Source organism: Larus michahellis, chromosome 21, assembly GCF_964199755.1.
Source record: "Larus michahellis chromosome 21, bLarMic1.1, whole genome shotgun sequence".
Taxonomy (NCBI): domain Eukaryota; kingdom Metazoa; phylum Chordata; class Aves; order Charadriiformes; family Laridae; genus Larus; species Larus michahellis.
This window is the reverse complement of record NC_133916.1, coordinates 4,383,583-4,401,271: the sequence shown is the minus strand read 5'-3', so window position 1 is coordinate 4,401,271 and position 17,689 is coordinate 4,383,583. Positions and strand designations below refer to the sequence as shown.

The window sequence follows — 17,689 nt, the reverse complement described above, 5'->3', positions numbered from 1 at the left end:
ACTTTGAGGCTGTTTTCCAGGCTCCCATTCAACCAAGTCTGGGTGACCGACTGGAAATTCACCTTCACATCATCTTAATGTGAATTAAAGAACAACTCAGCGTGGAGCAGCTAGTCATCTGCACGCTGTGTCTTACTCCACTATTTGCAGTAGTGCTGTCAGTGCCTAGTGTGCAGACAGAATCTTCTGATTAAAAACATCATTTTCAGCACCTCAAACACCTTTGAAAAAATTCCATTCAAATATACATAGAAGAAAGACACTGCATCCTGAAAACAAAAAGATAAGACAAGCTCATATAGAATAAAAGAGACTCAGGTAATTCCACTCCATGGAGCTTCACAGAAAACTAAGGCAAGACAGGGATGCTTGGCAACACAGAGGCCTCTCACTTTGGGAGAAAGCTGAGCGAGGAGAGCAGGGAAGAAGTGTGAAAGAAATGACACCTGCATGATGCTCTGTCCCCGGGCTCTCTCTTGTAGGGCTTGGAGGGCCTCCAAGAAAGAATGCTTCTGCCTGAAGAAAATTACCTTGGCAAGTGGAAGAAGGACAAGGCAGAAGCTGACTTGGCTTCCTTTACTGATGGCACACCAGGAAAGCCTCTCTGCTTCCCTGAAGTGACACCACCTCAGATGGTGTGGGCAAGAGATAGCTCGGGTCACAAAGCCCCTCCATCCCAACAGACACTGTGGCTCCAGCAAGAGAGCCCCGTCCCTGTGTCCCCCAAAAAGCCCATTGCTGTGAGCCTAAGCCCTCCTCAGCCCTGCTGCGCTGACTGCCCCAGCCAAGGAGACAAGAGCCTTGTAAACCACCTTGGGTCTGGCGCTGCCTGCCACCCGCAGCCAGACACAATGACAGCGCAAGGTGAACACTTCAGCCACCTATCACTGCGCAATCGCCAGTGTGGACACAAAGCCTACCGCTGTAAACTAAATGTTTAAGAAGAACAGCCATCTAAATTTGTTCTTCCACTGTTCTTGCAGCACCATGACATGGCACAGCCTGATAATGGTGGTGTCTCCAGCTGGAGTGTTAAGGCCCATTGTACTGGGATCACTTTTGTGCGATACTGATCTTTACCAGCTTTTGTAATGTTTGTCCATCTTTGTTGACGCAAGACTGGCAGGAACTGAGAGGAGCGTATAAAAGTGGGAGACGGTCTGCACCAGATCAGTTCTGGTCAAAGATGGCCAAGCTCACTTTGCTTACCGGTAAGTCCTGCTTCAAAACTTAGTTCTCTACCTTTATGACAAGTATTTGGGGCTCTTTCACTGTTATACAGTAGATTTTTGGGGATTAAAAATGCAGCACGCTCTCTACTGTCAAAGGAAAATAGCTGTTCCTTTTGGGATGATTATACGTTGCACTACTTTTGGAGTTGATTCTTTTTCTTTGGATATGCAAATTCCTGATTGAATTGCTTTATGAAATTGAAAAATTATCTTGGGCCAAGAGAATGACACGCTGAGGAAGAAAACGGGTCATTCTGATGGAAAGGCTATTACTCTCTCCATAGCAGAGTATATTCCAAAAGGCTTCTGGTCTTTCAGCCTGCATGGAGCTCACTCATTGCCTCACCCTGGCTGAAAGTAGCAGCAGAACATTGAGCCGTTACGACCATGAGCTCCACTGTGTTTCCCCCTTCACTCAGAATGAATTGTGACCTGGGAGACAGCCTATGCTGAGTTCAGACAGATGCTCAGGAAGAGGGGCACAAATAGGCCCATTGATAGAAGCAATTGTATTGTCGGTATTACAGGATACATACCAGAGAGTTTCTGCTAGTTCAGGCATTTTCTCAGTTCTAAGACTAATCCCATGCTTTTTTCTTTCAAGGTCTGGTCCTCCTGCTGAACGCCCAAATAGGTATGTGCTTTCTGCCCTACACAACTCTACCAAATCCTTCTCAGTTATGGCCCCTGCAGACAACTACAACAGATTTCCTAGCTCATTCTTGTACGAGCCATGGGCGAGGAAGGAGAGACAGGCAGGCACACAGCGACGGTGTCTCTGAAGACAAAAGCGTGACGAGGCATGGCACGCTCAACATAAAGTGCAAATATCTTGCCCTCTTTCACGCAAACTTCCTCTTAGAGGCCCCTTCCTGCACAGCCTGAATGAAGCATAAGTTCAGCCACTAGCTCGGTCTTTGCAGAATCTTTCAAAGGCAGGTCAAACAGGCAGCACAGCAAACACGCAAAGAGCCTTCCACCTTTCAGGCACCTCACCAGAGATCCCTTCTGCCTCTGTTCTTCCTTATGTGGCAGCAAAGGAGAAAGATTCCCTTTGGGGAAGAGACCCAGCACTGAGAACCACCCTGATTCAAGAGTTTAAGGGGGCGGGAGGCTCCTAGACCCACTCATCTACTGAAACAAAGGAGGAAGGAAAGAAATCCCATACGATCCTAGGAGAGACAGAGGGACAGCCAACCCTACTTCACTTTCTCTGAACTCCTTAGCCTGCAGGGAAACACTGCCCGATGGTTGCTGAGCAGATCTGGTTAGGATACTCTGCCTCAAGTTACTAACATCTCTTCAATGCAGTCCAAATGTACCCCACGTCCTCTGTTTCTCTGCAGGCACTGCCTATGTGCTGTCATGTTACTTCACCAACTGGGCCCAGTACAGGCCCGGCCTGGGAAAATTCATGCCCGACAACATCGACCCGTGCCTGTGCGACCATCTGATCTATGCCTTTGCTGGGATGAACAACAATGAGATCACCACTTACGAATGGAACGACGAGACCCTTTACAAATCCTTCAATGGCTTGAAGAACCAGTACGTACCGAGAGCAAAGGGCTTCACTGGTTCTCCCTCTCAGGTCCTGCCAGCAGCTGTTCTCTGCTCAGTGGCAGCACCACCCACGGTTGAGGGATGCCGAGGAGAAGGGGCAGAGAGTGATGCGGACGGCAGGGCAGGGCAGGCTGCCAGCACCCATCCTTTGAGGATGGTGACAGTGACTCAGTGCCCTGTGGACTTGGTATTTGGGTGTCACACCAAGAGATCACAGCCTACAAAGCCAGCTACACCGCTCAGTTACTTGCCATAAAACATGTTCCTGTCCCTCTCTTTCCAGGAACAGAAATCTGAAGACCCTCCTGGCAATTGGAGGATGGAGTTTCGGGACAGCCAAGTAAGTTGAAACCATCTCCTTCCCATCATGGCACACTGGAAAGGGAGGGAGGGGCTCGAAGAGGCACCAGCCAAACCTCAACTCTCTCCTGCTCTGCTTCCATAGGTTCTCCACAATGGTTTCAACACCTCAGAACCGCCAGACCTTCATCAAGTCCGTCATCAAATTCCTGCGCCAGCATCAATTTGATGGGCTGGACCTTGACTGGGAATACCCTGGGTCCAGGGGCAGCCCACCTCAGGACAAGACTCTCTTTACCGTCCTCGTTAAGGTAGGTTCAAACAAAAGCGTTTGGTCAAGCCCTCTGCTCTGCACAGCTCTGGCCAGAGCCCTGGGTGGATGCCAAGCCTCAGGCCAGAGAGTCCACGGTGAGACCTGTTTCTTGGCATCCCTCAGGAAATGGTGGCAGCCTTTGAGCAGGAAGCCAAACAGGTCAACAAGCCCCGTCTCATGGTCACCGCTGCTGTTGCTGCAGGAGTTTCCACCATTCAGGCTGGCTACGAGATTCCTGAGCTTGGAAAGTGAGTAGCAAACCCCCAGGTATCATTTCGGTGACTTCCTTCAAGCGGTGAAGGGAAACTCTGACACTGTCTGACAGAAACCAACCTCACTGCAGGTGGGGTCCCTGCTCTTTTGCGTAAGGCAAGAACGCTACGAGAGTGGTGCTGGTTTGGTGGGAAAGGGGACACCTCAGTCAGGGAAGGGGAACAACAGGCTGGCTCCAGCCACTCGGTGCCATCGGGGAACATCTCTCAGTTCCCAGAATACCAGCGCAATTCCTGCTCTGCCTTGACCTCTGCCTCCCTCCACCGGAGGAGAGAATAGGCTCCAGCACTTCCAAGGCCAGCTCAAGCAAGGTCTTGAAGAACCCAGATTTGCAGAAAGTGGGGACATGGCCAGGGATGCGGTGGGGTAATCGGCCAGCACTACAGGAACAATCGGGTCTGGGTGACTGAGCAGGCCAGTAGACAGATGTGTGCAATGTTCTCCACAGGTACTTGGACTACATCCACGTGATGACTTACGACTTCTACAGCTCTTGGGATGGACGCACTGGGGAGAACAGCCCTCTGCACGGCGGCAGTAACAGCCAACTCAGTGTTGTAAGTGTATTTTGGAAGCCTCTGCCACAGAGGTCATATTCCTGCCTACAAATCCTGGCATAGACTTGAACTTTGACTTTTTTTTTTATAGGAATATGCTATGAACTATTGGAAGAACAATGGTGCTCCAGCGGAGAAGCTCCTTGTTGGATTCCCAACCTATGGACATAGCTTCAACCTCCAGAACCCATCCAACACTGCTGTTGGGGCACCAACATCAGGACCAGGGCCAGCTGGACCTTATACAAAGGAGGCTGGATTCCTGGCTTACTATGAGGTATGTGTGCTCCTACACACCTAGGCCGCCAAGAACACAAACACCCTTCAAAGTACCCAGCAAGGAATATTTAACCCAGGCAGCCATGGAACATGCCAACTGCCCTTTTTTTAGGGCACTTGCTCACTTCTACCTCTCCCCTCTTTTTCCTAGATCTGCACATTCCTGGACTCTGGAGCCACCCAGGCTTGGGATGCCCCCCAGGACGTGCCCTACGCTTACAAAGGCAGCGAATGGGTTGGCTATGACAACATCAAGAGCTTCAACATCAAGGTATGGTGGGATGTGTGGCCGTCCTCATAATAAGGCAGGAGGCCTTCTGCAGTAGCAGGTCCCCGGACTAATTGGGATCTCTCCCCTGGCACTGAACAGGTTGACTGGCTGAAGAAGAACAATTTTGGAGGCGCTATGGTTTGGACCATTGATCTGGATGACTTCACTGGCACTTTCTGCAAGGAAGGCAAATATCCCCTGATCACCACCCTGAAGAACGGTCTTGGTCTGCAAAACAGCGGTGAGTAACTTGAGTAATATGGGGTTTGTGCTTACAACATCAGTTACAAAAAGCTGATGTGTTCATAACGCCGTGTAACCATGGAAGGAGGGTAGGGACAAGAGTCCATTATAAATATAATCCCTTCCCTAAGGAAAACTTCTCCCTACTTTCATTTCAGGCTGCAGGAGCTATTAATGTTCCGCTCCACAAGTCCCTGTAGCTCCTAAACACGGAAGTTGGGAGTGTGAGCACTAGCTGGAGTAACAATTCAAGTCATTGTGGCAGGAGGGATTTCTGTGCTGGTAAAGCCATCCACGCTCAACCAACCAAAGCAGCTTTTACCAATGTTTGAACATCAAAACTCGTTTCAGAATTGCCATGATAATCTTGTCTACAATACCAGCTGCTCTTGCTACAACTGGCCATGAAGATACCAATCCTATTACAGCAAACAGATCCCTCTGATCTTATTGCATGGAATAATAATGATTAAATAAAGTGTTCTGCAAAAGCAAAAGTCCTTCTTGTTTCAATTCATCTTGCTCTTAATATTTTGATCCTCCGTGATTCTCTCATGATGCTTACACTTATGCTCAGCGAAGAGCCTGAATCTACAAGCTGCATTTTAAACAGCCATAAACTGGCATTTCCAGGGCTTTCTTCCTGTGCCAGCAGGGCAGTCAGAAAGGGAAAAAAAGCAGAAGGAAGAGACAGAGCATATCAGGCCATGCCTGACAGAGAAGGGTAATGCTGGCACAACCAGGACACTCGCTCCCCACAGAGCCCTTGTGCGTGGCCTCTGCGTTCATCCAGGAAAAAGCATTCTCCTCCTGGAAAAGTTACCTTCCAAAAGGACCAGTCTTCAAAGCGCCCACAGCCCTGGCGCTCTGGCCATGAGGCATCAATTACTCCCTCATGCAGGAATGGTTCAGCTGGGCACGTACCAAGTCACAGGCAGACTCCTGATGTCTCCTAGAGCCCCAGAAGTCCCCTCCATGGTCTCAGCAGCAAGGGACACTCATGCCCCATTGCAGCAGCCTATAAGCGTAATCCCAAAACTGTTCTTCCTCTTCTCCCAACAAAAATTCATTTAAAAAGCATCTGCTTAGAGAAGAGAAATGAGTGGGAGTGAACTCTGCTGCTGCTCAGGCACTTCTGCCCTTCCTCTGATGCAAAAAAGTCAGGAAGAGGCTTCTGCTTTTAAACAACAGGGGAGCAGACTCGGATACTCCCTGGAAAAGAAGCCACAGCGCAAGAAAGGCTTTGTGATAGCAGCAACAGCAGGCCAGTGTTTCTTACCAGACCCACAGGTAAGAAAAGCCAGTTTCAAAGAAGCAGAGCCACAGCTTTGCAAGAATTTGTAGAGAGATTTTTTCCTCACTTTCATTGGTCATGAATCAACTTTTCAGAAACAGACTCTGTCTGAGAAGCAGAAAGAGTGCTGGAAAACCAGTAAGCTTTTAGGTGCTCGTGGCTGTACTACACAGGCAAACACAGACCCATCTCAGAGTGTTGGGGAGTCACAGATCTCCATACACATAGCCTACCAGCAGGTGAATCCTTGGGCTAAACCTTGGGCCTCAGGACTGATCATAGGAGCTCTGGCAACATAGGCCCTACATATAGACTTATATGCAAACGTATCTGGTGTAAATCCCCCCAGGAAAATTCCCAAGGAATTTCCAAGAACACCACTCCACACTAAGAAAAAACATACTGGCAACAGACTGTCTCTGTGGAGGTAGGACATTGTACCTGCCTGCAGCGAGGAACATCAGAGCAGCAGCCCAAAACACACGTAGCTCTCTCCAGGTGGTTTTGTTTCGGGTTTTTTTGACAAAATCACGCAGCTTCTCGCACCCAAACCCAGAATGTATTTATGTGAGCTCAACAGCATCTTTGCACTGCCAATGTGATAGAAAGCAGCCTCCCTTCACTTGGAAACCCAACGCCACAGCTTTCACATACATCTACCTAGCCAAGGGCCCATCTACCTAGCAGATGTCTCTGCATGGCTAACATGAACCTTGGCTGTTGTGACGCTGCCACCAGCACAAATGCCCATATCGGCTGTCAGCTCCAGTCTCCCTGTACCAGGAGACCGATACCCATACCTCTGCATCCAGATAAGGGTTAGCAGAGGGTTCTCCAAAACACACACCTCCTTTGCATTGACCTTCAATTTTCTGCCCAGTTCAGCCTTCCGCACTGACCTGCCTAATCTCCATAGCAAGGACAGGGAGAACAAAACAGCCTCCCAAAAGCAATGGCTCGCGTACACTGAGGGTAGCAAGGTCAGGATGACTAAGGTCTTTGCGGAAAACAGCAGTTTTTAGAGAGTTTGCTGAGAGTCAGTTGTCAGACACCTCTCACATGGGATGGGTGCAAGGCTGTGCAAGCATCATGCCTCACTATGACAAATCTCTTTCATCATTCACCATATTTAATCCACTCCATACACAAAATCTAGAAGTCTAATGAAATTTAGCAGCAGGTCAGTGACTTCAGTGCCAGCACCTGATAGGGGCAACTTTGAGGCTGTTTTCCAGGCTCCCATTCAACCAAGTCTGGGTGACCGACTGGAAATTCACCTTCACATCATCTTAATGTGAATTAAAGAACAACTCAGCGTGGAGCAGCTAGTCATCTGCACGCTGTGTCTTACTCCACTATTTGCAGTAGTGCTGTCAGTGCCTAGTGTGCAGACAGAATCTTCTGATTAAAAACATCATTTTCAGCACCTCAAACACCTTTGAAAAAATTCCATTCAAATATACATAGAAGAAAGACACTGCATCCTGAAAACAAAAAGATAAGACAAGCTCATATAGAATAAAAGAGACTCAGGTAATTCCACTCCATGGAGCTTCACAGAAAACTAAGGCAAGACAGGGATGCTTGGCAACACAGAGGCCTCTCACTTTGGGAGAAAGCTGAGCGAGGAGAGCAGGGAAGAAGTGTGAAAGAAATGACACCTGCATGATGCTCTGTCCCCGGGCTCTCTCTTGTAGGGCTTGGAGGGCCTCCAAGAAAGAATGCTTCTGCCTGAAGAAAATTACCTTGGCAAGTGGAAGAAGGACAAGGCAGAAGCTGACTTGGCTTCCTTTACTGATGGCACACCAGGAAAGCCTCTCTGCTTCCCTGAAGTGACACCACCTCAGATGGTGTGGGCAAGAGATAGCTCGGGTCACAAAGCCCCTCCATCCCAACAGACACTGTGGCTCCAGCAAGAGAGCCCCGTCCCTGTGTCCCCCAAAAAGCCCATTGCTGTGAGCCTAAGCCCTCCTCAGCCCTGCTGCGCTGACTGCCCCAGCCAAGGAGACAAGAGCCTTGTAAACCACCTTGGGTCTGGCGCTGCCTGCCACCCGCAGCCAGACACAATGACAGCGCAAGGTGAACACTTCAGCCACCTATCACTGCGCAATCGCCAGTGTGGACACAAAGCCTACCGCTGTAAACTAAATGTTTAAGAAGAACAGCCATCTAAATTTGTTCTTCCACTGTTCTTGCAGCACCATGACATGGCACAGCCTGATAATGGTGGTGTCTCCAGCTGGAGTGTTAAGGCCCATTGTACTGGGATCACTTTTGTGCGATACTGATCTTTACCAGCTTTTGTAATGTTTGTCCATCTTTGTTGACGCAAGACTGGCAGGAACTGAGAGGAGCGTATAAAAGTGGGAGACGGTCTGCACCAGATCAGTTCTGGTCAAAGATGGCCAAGCTCACTTTGCTTACCGGTAAGTCCTGCTTCAAAACTTAGTTCTCTACCTTTATGACAAGTATTTGGGGCTCTTTCACTGTTATACAGTAGATTTTTGGGGATTAAAAATGCAGCACGCTCTCTACTGTCAAAGGAAAATAGCTGTTCCTTTTGGGATGATTATACGTTGCACTACTTTTGGAGTTGATTCTTTTTCTTTGGATATGCAAATTCCTGATTGAATTGCTTTATGAAATTGAAAAATTATCTTGGGCCAAGAGAATGACACGCTGAGGAAGAAAACGGGTCATTCTGATGGAAAGGCTATTACTCTCTCCATAGCAGAGTATATTCCAAAAGGCTTCTGGTCTTTCAGCCTGCATGGAGCTCACTCATTGCCTCACCCTGGCTGAAAGTAGCAGCAGAACATTGAGCCGTTACGACCATGAGCTCCACTGTGTTTCCCCCTTCACTCAGAATGAATTGTGACCTGGGAGACAGCCTATGCTGAGTTCAGACAGATGCTCAGGAAGAGGGGCACAAATAGGCCCATTGATAGAAGCAATTGTATTGTCGGTATTACAGGATACATACCAGAGAGTTTCTGCTAGTTCAGGCATTTTCTCAGTTCTAAGACTAATCCCATGCTTTTTTCTTTCAAGGTCTGGTCCTCCTGCTGAACGCCCAAATAGGTATGTGCTTTCTGCCCTACACAACTCTACCAAATCCTTCTCAGTTATGGCCCCTGCAGACAACTACAACAGATTTCCTAGCTCATTCTTGTACGAGCCATGGGCGAGGAAGGAGAGACAGGCAGGCACACAGCGACGGTGTCTCTGAAGACAAAAGCGTGACGAGGCATGGCACGCTCAACATAAAGTGCAAATATCTTGCCCTCTTTCACGCAAACTTCCTCTTAGAGGCCCCTTCCTGCACAGCCTGAATGAAGCATAAGTTCAGCCACTAGCTCGGTCTTTGCAGAATCTTTCAAAGGCAGGTCAAACAGGCAGCACAGCAAACACGCAAAGAGCCTTCCACCTTTCAGGCACCTCACCAGAGATCCCTTCTGCCTCTGTTCTTCCTTATGTGGCAGCAAAGGAGAAAGATTCCCTTTGGGGAAGAGACCCAGCACTGAGAACCACCCTGATTCAAGAGTTTAAGGGGGCGGGAGGCTCCTAGACCCACTCATCTACTGAAACAAAGGAGGAAGGAAAGAAATCCCATACGATCCTAGGAGAGACAGAGGGACAGCCAACCCTGCTTCACTTTCTCTGAACTCCTTAGCCTGCAGGGAAACACTGCCCGATGGTTGCTGAGCAGATCTGGTTAGGATACTCTGCCTCAAGTTACTAACATCTCTTCAATGCAGTCCAAATGTACCCCACGTCCTCTGTTTCTCTGCAGGCACTGCCTATGTGCTGTCATGTTACTTCACCAACTGGGCCCAGTACAGGCCCGGCCTGGGAAAATTCATGCCCGACAACATCGACCCGTGCCTGTGCGACCATCTGATCTATGCCTTTGCTGGGATGAACAACAATGAGATCACCACTTACGAATGGAACGACGAGACCCTTTACAAATCCTTCAATGGCTTGAAGAACCAGTACGTACCGAGAGCAAAGGGCTTCACTGGTTCTCCCTCTCAGGTCCTGCCAGCAGCTGTTCTCTGCTCAGTGGCAGCACCACCCACGGTTGAGGGATGCCGAGGAGAAGGGGCAGAGAGTGATGCGGACGGCAGGGCAGGGCAGGCTGCCAGCACCCATCCTTTGAGGATGGTGACAGTGACTCAGTGCCCTGTGGACTTGGTCTTCGGATTTCACATACAGACATCACAAGCTTGCACCAGACACTTTCAAGAAACACAAGAGCCCTGTGCTTTTTGTTGCTCTGTTGTGAAACTGGTATGACTAGACCATTCCTTGTAGTGAAATATGTTCCTGTCCCTCCCTTTGCAGGAATGGAAAACTCAAGACCCTCCTGGCAATTGGAGGATGGAATTTCGGGACAGCCAAGTAAGTTGAAACCATCTCCTTCCCATCATGGCACACTGGAAAGGGAGGGAGGGGCTCGAAGAGGCACCAACCAAACTTCAACTCACTCCTGCTCTGCTTCCATAGGTTCTCCACAATGGTTTCAACACCTCAGAACCGCCAGACCTTCATCAAGTCCGTCATCAAATTCCTGCGCCAGTATCAATTCGATGGGCTGGACCTTGACTGGGAATACCCTGGGTCCAGGGGCAGCCCACCTCAGGACAAGACTCTCTTTACCGTCCTCGTTAAGGTAGGTTCAAACAAAAGCGTTTGGTCAAGCCCTCTGCTCTGCACAGCTCTGGCCAGAGCCCTGGGCGGATGCCAAGCCTCAGGCCAGAGAGTCCACGGTGAGACCTGTTTCTTGGCATCCCTCAGGAAATGGTGGCAGCCTTTGAGCAGGAAGCCAAACAGGTCAACAAGCCCCGTCTCATGGTCACCGCTGCTGTTGCTGGAGGTCTTTCCACCATTCAGGCTGGCTATGAGATTCCTGAGCTTGGAAAGTGAGTAGCAAACCCCCAGGTATCATTTCCGTGAGTTAAGAGGTCTTCCTTCAAGCGGTGAAGGGAAACTCTGACGCTGTCTGACAGAAACCAACCTCACTGCAGGTGGGGTCCCTGCTCTTTTGCGTAAGGCAAGAACGCTATGAGAGTGGTGCTGGTTTGGTGGGAAAGGGGACACCTCAGTCAGGGAAGTGGAGCAACAGGCTGGCTCCAGCCACTCGGTGCCATCGGGGAACATCTCTCAGTTCCCAGAATACCAGCGCAATTCCCGCTCTGCCTTGACCTCTGCCTCCCTCCACCGGAGGAGAGAATTGGCTCCAGCACTTCCAAGGCCAGCTCAAGCAAGGTCTTGAAGAACCCAGATTTGCAGAAAGTGGGGATATGGCCAGGGATGCGGTGGGGTAATCGGCCAGCACTACAGGAACAATCGGGTCTGGGTGATTGAGCAGGCCAGGAGACAGACGCAAGGAATGTTCTCCACAGGTACTTGGACTACATCCATGTGATGACTTATGACTTCCACGGCTCCTGGGATGGATTCACTGGGGAGAACAGCCCTCTGTACAAAGGCCCAGCTGACACTGGGGATCTCGTCTACTTCAATGTTGTATGTATATTTTCCAAGATGGTGTCACAGATGATTATCATGACACCAGTGATCAGCAGTTTTAGGAGGCATCCTCCCGCCTTTAGATCCTGGTACTGACTTTACCCGTGGTGGTTCTTTTGTAGGATTATGCTATGAACTATTGGAAGAACAATGGTGCTCCAGCGGAGAAGCTCCTTGTTGGATTCCCAACCTATGGACATAACTATATCCTCCAGAACCCATCTAACACTGCTGTTGGGGCACCAGCTTCAGGACCAGGGCCAGCTGGACCTTACACAAGACAGTCTGGATTCCTGGCTTACTACGAGGTATGTGTGCTCCTACACACCTAGGCTGCCAAGAACACAAACACCCTTCAAAGTACCCAGCAAGGAATATTTAACCCAGGCAGCCATGGAACATGCCAACTGCCTTTTCTGTAGGACGCTTGCTAACTTCTCCCTCTTTCCCCTTTTTCCTAGATCTGCACATTCCTGGACTCTGGAGCCACCCAGGCTTGGGATGCCCCCCAGGACGTGCCCTACGCTTACAAAGGCAGCGAATGGGTTGGCTATGACAACATCAAGAGCTTCAACATCAAGGTATGGTGGGATGTGTGGCCGCGCTAATAATAAGGCAGGAGGCCTTCTGCAGTAGCAGGTCCCCTGACTAATTGGGATCTCTCCCCTGGCACTGAACAGGTTGACTGGCTGAAGAAGAACAATTTTGGAGGTGCTATGGTGTGGGCCCTTGATATGGATGACTTCACTGGCACTTTCTGCAAGGAAGGCAAATATCCCCTGATCACCACCCTGAAGAACGGTCTTGGTCTGCAAAACAGCGGTGAGTAGCATGTGCTTCTCCAAGGGGACTCCCTACTTCGCTGCTCATGCAGGGCTCCAGAGACCCATGAACCTTCATCTCTGGAGCCTTGGCAGACAAAGAATTTCTGTGGAAGGCACATCTAGAGCTTGCCCTGGAAAGATCCCTTTCCTCTACATCCCGTCCCCCAGGATAAAAGAGGGAGATTGTAACTTGGACCCGGGTCCAGGCAGTGCAAAGGCCTGGTTCAACCTAGGCCAGACTTTGGGGGAGCACGCTTTAATAGCTGACCCCACCACTAAAGGGCCTAGAGAGGAAGGGGAGGGCTGAGAGACTGTCAACACAAAAATAAGCCCTTTCCTGCTTTTATTTCAGACTGTGTGCCTCCAGCTCAGCCCAATCCTCCAGTCACTGAAGCTCCTAACCAAGGAGGTGGAAGTGGGAGCGGGGGCTCAGGTGGTGGCTCTGGTGGCAGCGGTTTCTGTGCTGGCAAGGCCAACGGCATCTACGCAGATCCAACCAACAAGAGCAACTTCTACAACTGCATTAATGGTGAAACTTTCATGCAGAGCTGCCAGAACGGTCTCGTCTTTGATACCAGCTGCTCCTGCTGCAACTGGCCATGAAGATGCCAATCCTGTTACTGCAAACAGACCCCTCTGATCCAATTGCACAAACTAAGAAAGATTAAATAAAGCATTCTGCAAAAGCAACAATCCTCACTGTTTCAACTCATCTTGCTCTTAATATCTTGATGTTCTCTGACTTTCTCATGATCCTCACACTTGTGGTCAGGGAAGGGCCTGATTGCACAAGCTGGACTTAATCCAGTATGGCATTTTCCAGGGATTTCTGGCTGCCCTACCTTGACTGCCAGGCACAGGGAAAAAGACAGAGAGCAGGCAATGGGCAGACTGGGCTGTGTCACAAGAGAGATCACAGAGAAGGGTCCTGACAGCCCAGCCTGTAGACTGCTTCCCCAAAGACCTGTCCCCTACCGACTTACAGTGTCAAAACAGCAGCTCCTGGGAGCGGGAGCCCGCACAGCACAATCCACAGGGATTTTATTATCCTCCTCTTTCCCCTGCACCCTTCAGGAGCTGCCATCACCAGCATTCCCTCCCGCACCCCCTGCTCCGTGTCTATAGCAACTGGAGTACACACACATCCTGAAGTCTTGCAGGGCAGCATGGCAGTGGTGTGGGAGCCAAGAGGTGAGCCCTGCGATTTGCGTGCACCCAGGGGGGGTCTGTGGGCACCAGGGCTTTCCTTGCCCCCGGGGAGCTGCATAACATCAGGCTTCCCCAGCAACCTTCCCCACAACCAGGCTGTTATGCTACTCTGTGCTCAGGCTGGGGAAAAAGAAGCCTTTGAGGCAGGAGGGAACAGGCATCCAAAGGGGAGAACCCTCACAAATATCAAGGTCAGGGGAAATTCCCATCTGCGAGATAAGGGGGTGGTTGGCCTCAGGCAGAGAGCAGCAGACACTTACAAAGGTAAAAAAGGAGGAAGTGGTGATAAACTCCTCGTGGTTTTATCATACTGGTGGCATCTCCCTCTCCTGGTCTCACAGATGTGCAGAAGCGGATCTCATTTGGGTCATGTCAAGAGCGGAAAATGTTTCCTCTCCACCATGCCCCAGACAGGCTGGGAGTCCAGCTGGTATCCATCAGGGGAGACCCTTCCCTTGGGCCAGGCTGTTACCTGAGTCAAGAGGTAAGTTGCTCAGTTTTCATGCTCAGAGTTTTCCTTCGCAGAAGACACACACTACAGGAATAATAGGACCATGACCAGCCGGACACAGAGCCCCCACACGTGCCCTGCAAACCAGTTGTACAAGGTCTCCACATACACCTAGAAAAAGAAATTCCCCCTCCCCTTCCAAACATACCAGTCCTCAAAGCTCCAGCTGCCCTAGTGCTCTACATCATTAGTTAAGAATAAGAGGAATTCATGGAAATAACATCTGCTGCTCATGTATTTCTGCCCTTCCCCTGATGCAAACCCTGCCTTAAAAATGTCAGTAAAACACTTCTGCTTTTGAATCACAGAGAAGCAGCTTCAGATACTCTTTGGAAAACAAACCACTGAGCAAGAAAGGCTATGTGATAGGAGCAAGAACAGCCCAGCGTTTCATACCAGACCCACAGGTAAGAAAAGCACACTTCAAAGCAACAGAGCTGCAGCTTTGCAAGAATTTGTAGGCTGTTCCCAACATAGTGTTCAATCAACACAACAACGTGTTTCGATCACATTTGCTGGGGCTGCCTACAACTCACACATAGTCTAGTGATCTCCTTACAGATAGTCTAGTGGGCGGTGTTGAGCCTAGAAACCAATGACTGATCATATGAGCTCTGGCAACATTGACACGTGCATTTTTGTATATACACATTCCTTCGTATCACATACACACGCATGTAAATGTACATATTGAGGCAAAATCAGGGAGGGAGCTCAGCTATACTACCTGATAAAACACTCTATGTTTTCTGGGCCAACTCCTCTAGAATAACAACACATTAGGAGAGACCTCACAGGACACACTGGGTAAGGAGTAGGGAGTGCATAATTGACTTGTTCTGATTTTTTTTATACTATCAGAATAGCCAAAGCATGCATTGAACAGCAGATCTGTAATGCCCAGCTGGCTGATGACCAGAGCATGTGGGGATGGTTTGCAGAACAAAATCTTCCATATAGAAATTTTATCTCAATGTATGTGATAAATCTAGATGATAAATCTCTATCTCTATCAGGCTGTGACTCCTGGCCCAGCAACGTACCAGTCATTCGGTAAGAAAGAAAGAAAATGCCAGCCTGCCTATGCTCCATTTTCCATGAAGACACCACGATTTCCAGATAAGCCTTCAGATAAAGAATTTTTCCCTGGGTAATGTAACTCATTTTCTTACACTTTTAATAATAAGCAAAAGTACTAGCAGAGAGAAATACTAAGACACAAATGGGAGATAGGTAACTGAGTTCCCAGTAATGCTTTTTTATCTTCAAAAAGCTCCCCTGCTTTAGTCTTTAACTTAGCTTGATCACTAGAATACCACAACATGCATTTCTCCCATGGATCGAGGAAGGGCTGGTAAATTCTGGTATTACAAACATCATACACCAGCTCCAGAAATGAGATATTTTGTGCCTGCTTTCTTTAGACCAGGAACTTATGAAGCGGATAAGCGATTACACAAAAAAATCACTTGGCCAATGAAGTTTGGGTCTCCAGACTGGTCTTTAGTGCCAACGCCAGCAAAGAAGATGCTAAATATGGAGGTACAGAAGGTAAGGACATGGATAAGGGGATGTTATTCCCAGCTCAATGCTTCTGACAAATGAAATTGTATGATTACTTCAACGCATTTGCACCATGTTTTGTCAACCTTTCCTCACTGGCCTGCTGCGTACCTGACTACTAGCCTGGGACACAAGATACAAAGTAATTTCCTCTCACAAAATGCTGGTTTGCACAAACAGGTACAGTCCTTGAAAAAAACCCTCCTATTAAGAAAGGTTTTGCTCTGGAAGTTTCCATCTACAAAGTGAGAGAACCAGAGCACAGACTTCCCCATGTAGCTCTGCTGAAAAGAAAGCCTTTCTCATTTAAGACATAGGTTAAGGTTCTTGACACCATCACATATCTTCCTGCGCTTTTCTGAAGCAATTGTCATTGCTAATGTCTAACAGATAGCGGTTGTCTTTTAGCTGACCATAGACAGAGAATTCAGGAAACACCGGGACCGAGTGGCCTACCTGAGTTTGTACTACAGCTGAGGAGCCCGAGCTGCCGCCATGTTCTCCCCTTCTAGTGGGTCAGCTCAGGCCTCGCCTCCGCCTCCCACCCACTCATGGAGACATTCATCTGCACCACCCAGCCTCTCCAAATAAAAACATTTTTAAAAAAGAGATTTCTTGCCACTAGTTGTGCTTACTGGGTATCATGCCAGGTGTCAGCTGCCTCTGTGGGTCCCTGGGTGCCGCCAGGGCCCATAGCCCAGGTGAGGCTGGCGGCCATTTTCTCTGTGTCGCCTCACCTCACTGCCCTCCCCAACATGGCTTCCCTCACCACAGGGGGCTTTTCCCCCCAGAATCCAGTCCTCCTTGGCACCAGAGAGGAGCCAAATTAACGCAGCTAGAGGGTGGCTCGGCTGCTGTCCTGTCTCCTCGACACTGAGAGTGAACGCCACCGTCTTCTTCTCAGCCGCCACCTGCCTTCCCTGGCCTCCTCAGCACCATCTCCTCAGACGCTGGGCACAAGGGTTCATCCACAGCTTGAGGAGAGCTGAGAAACACGGAGGTGTTATGGGGCATAGCCACCGGTCCTGCGCTGCCCTCAGGTACGTTCAGAGAGAATATAATGGCTCTGTGCACAGCCAGCAACTATATTAAAAATAGCACACAGCAAACATCCTAGGGAAAAAGGCTGTGCTGGGACAGGTTAGAGCAGACGGCCTGCAAGATGTACAGTTGCATTACTAGCTTTTTCCCTACTGACATGAGAAATGTATTTTCAAGTAAGGAGCAAACAGCATGCTGCTAATTAAGAATCTGGCCATGAAAATAAATTTAGCCTGAAACAGAAAGGTACTGGTATTCACCATCAGTTGTTTCTGTAATGTACAGTTTAGACCCTAGGGACGTCTATAAATGTTTACAAACCTTCACACACAGACTTAATCTCTCAGATCACAAGCTTGAGTCAGTCTCGGGGGGAAACTAAGAGCAGGCAGCATTCATTCTCAGTATAACTACCGGTCACAATGCAGGCTTTCAAATTTTCTGGGTCTGTTTAGCTGTTTCTGTCAGCAAATTTCACCTGTTGCCCGATTTCAGCTATAAAACCAAAACGCGTTCTTCCAATTTCCCACTTTCGGTCTTCGAGTGCTCTCACGTACCCACGACAGCAGCTGCTTACGAGCTGTCTTTTCTAGGCACGTTGGCTCCTTCCCTCCCAACCACAAGAGGCTGCTTTGTAGTTGCAGCTGTCAGAAAGGGATGTACTTGGTGATTCGCAGTTGC

The 17,689-nt window shown here is 49.2% G+C and overlaps 3 protein-coding genes across 3 annotated transcripts; all 3 read left to right on the top strand.

Annotated features, from left to right (window-relative positions):
* Positions 1-1,126: 1,126 nt before the first annotated feature.
* On the top strand, positions 1,127-5,518 carry LOC141733589 (acidic mammalian chitinase-like). Its single transcript, XM_074564155.1, has 11 exons — positions 1,127-1,211; positions 1,837-1,866; positions 2,579-2,780; positions 3,079-3,135; positions 3,241-3,406; positions 3,532-3,656; positions 4,130-4,238; positions 4,330-4,515; positions 4,669-4,788; positions 4,888-5,029; positions 5,190-5,518. The coding sequence occupies exons 1-11, from the start codon at positions 1,187-1,189 to the stop codon at positions 5,204-5,206; spliced, it is 1,179 nt and encodes a 392-aa protein (XP_074420256.1). The 5' UTR covers positions 1,127-1,186; the 3' UTR covers positions 5,207-5,518.
* Positions 5,519-8,718: 3,200 nt separating this feature from the next.
* On the top strand, positions 8,719-13,395 carry LOC141733580 (acidic mammalian chitinase-like). Its single transcript, XM_074564130.1, has 11 exons — positions 8,719-8,751; positions 9,377-9,406; positions 10,119-10,320; positions 10,673-10,729; positions 10,835-11,000; positions 11,126-11,250; positions 11,734-11,857; positions 11,983-12,168; positions 12,322-12,441; positions 12,541-12,682; positions 13,037-13,395. The coding sequence occupies exons 1-11, from the start codon at positions 8,727-8,729 to the stop codon at positions 13,285-13,287; spliced, it is 1,428 nt and encodes a 475-aa protein (XP_074420231.1). The 5' UTR covers positions 8,719-8,726; the 3' UTR covers positions 13,288-13,395.
* A 434-nt stretch (positions 13,396-13,829) lies between these two features.
* CIMAP3 (ciliary microtubule associated protein 3) lies at positions 13,830-16,567 on the top strand. The gene is made up of 6 exons (XM_074564080.1): positions 13,830-13,875; positions 14,235-14,377; positions 14,713-14,811; positions 15,421-15,554; positions 15,829-15,955; positions 16,376-16,567. The coding sequence occupies exons 1-6, from the start codon at positions 13,851-13,853 to the stop codon at positions 16,442-16,444; spliced, it is 597 nt and encodes a 198-aa protein (XP_074420181.1). The 5' UTR covers positions 13,830-13,850; the 3' UTR covers positions 16,445-16,567.
* The last annotated feature ends 1,122 nt before the right edge of the window (positions 16,568-17,689 follow it).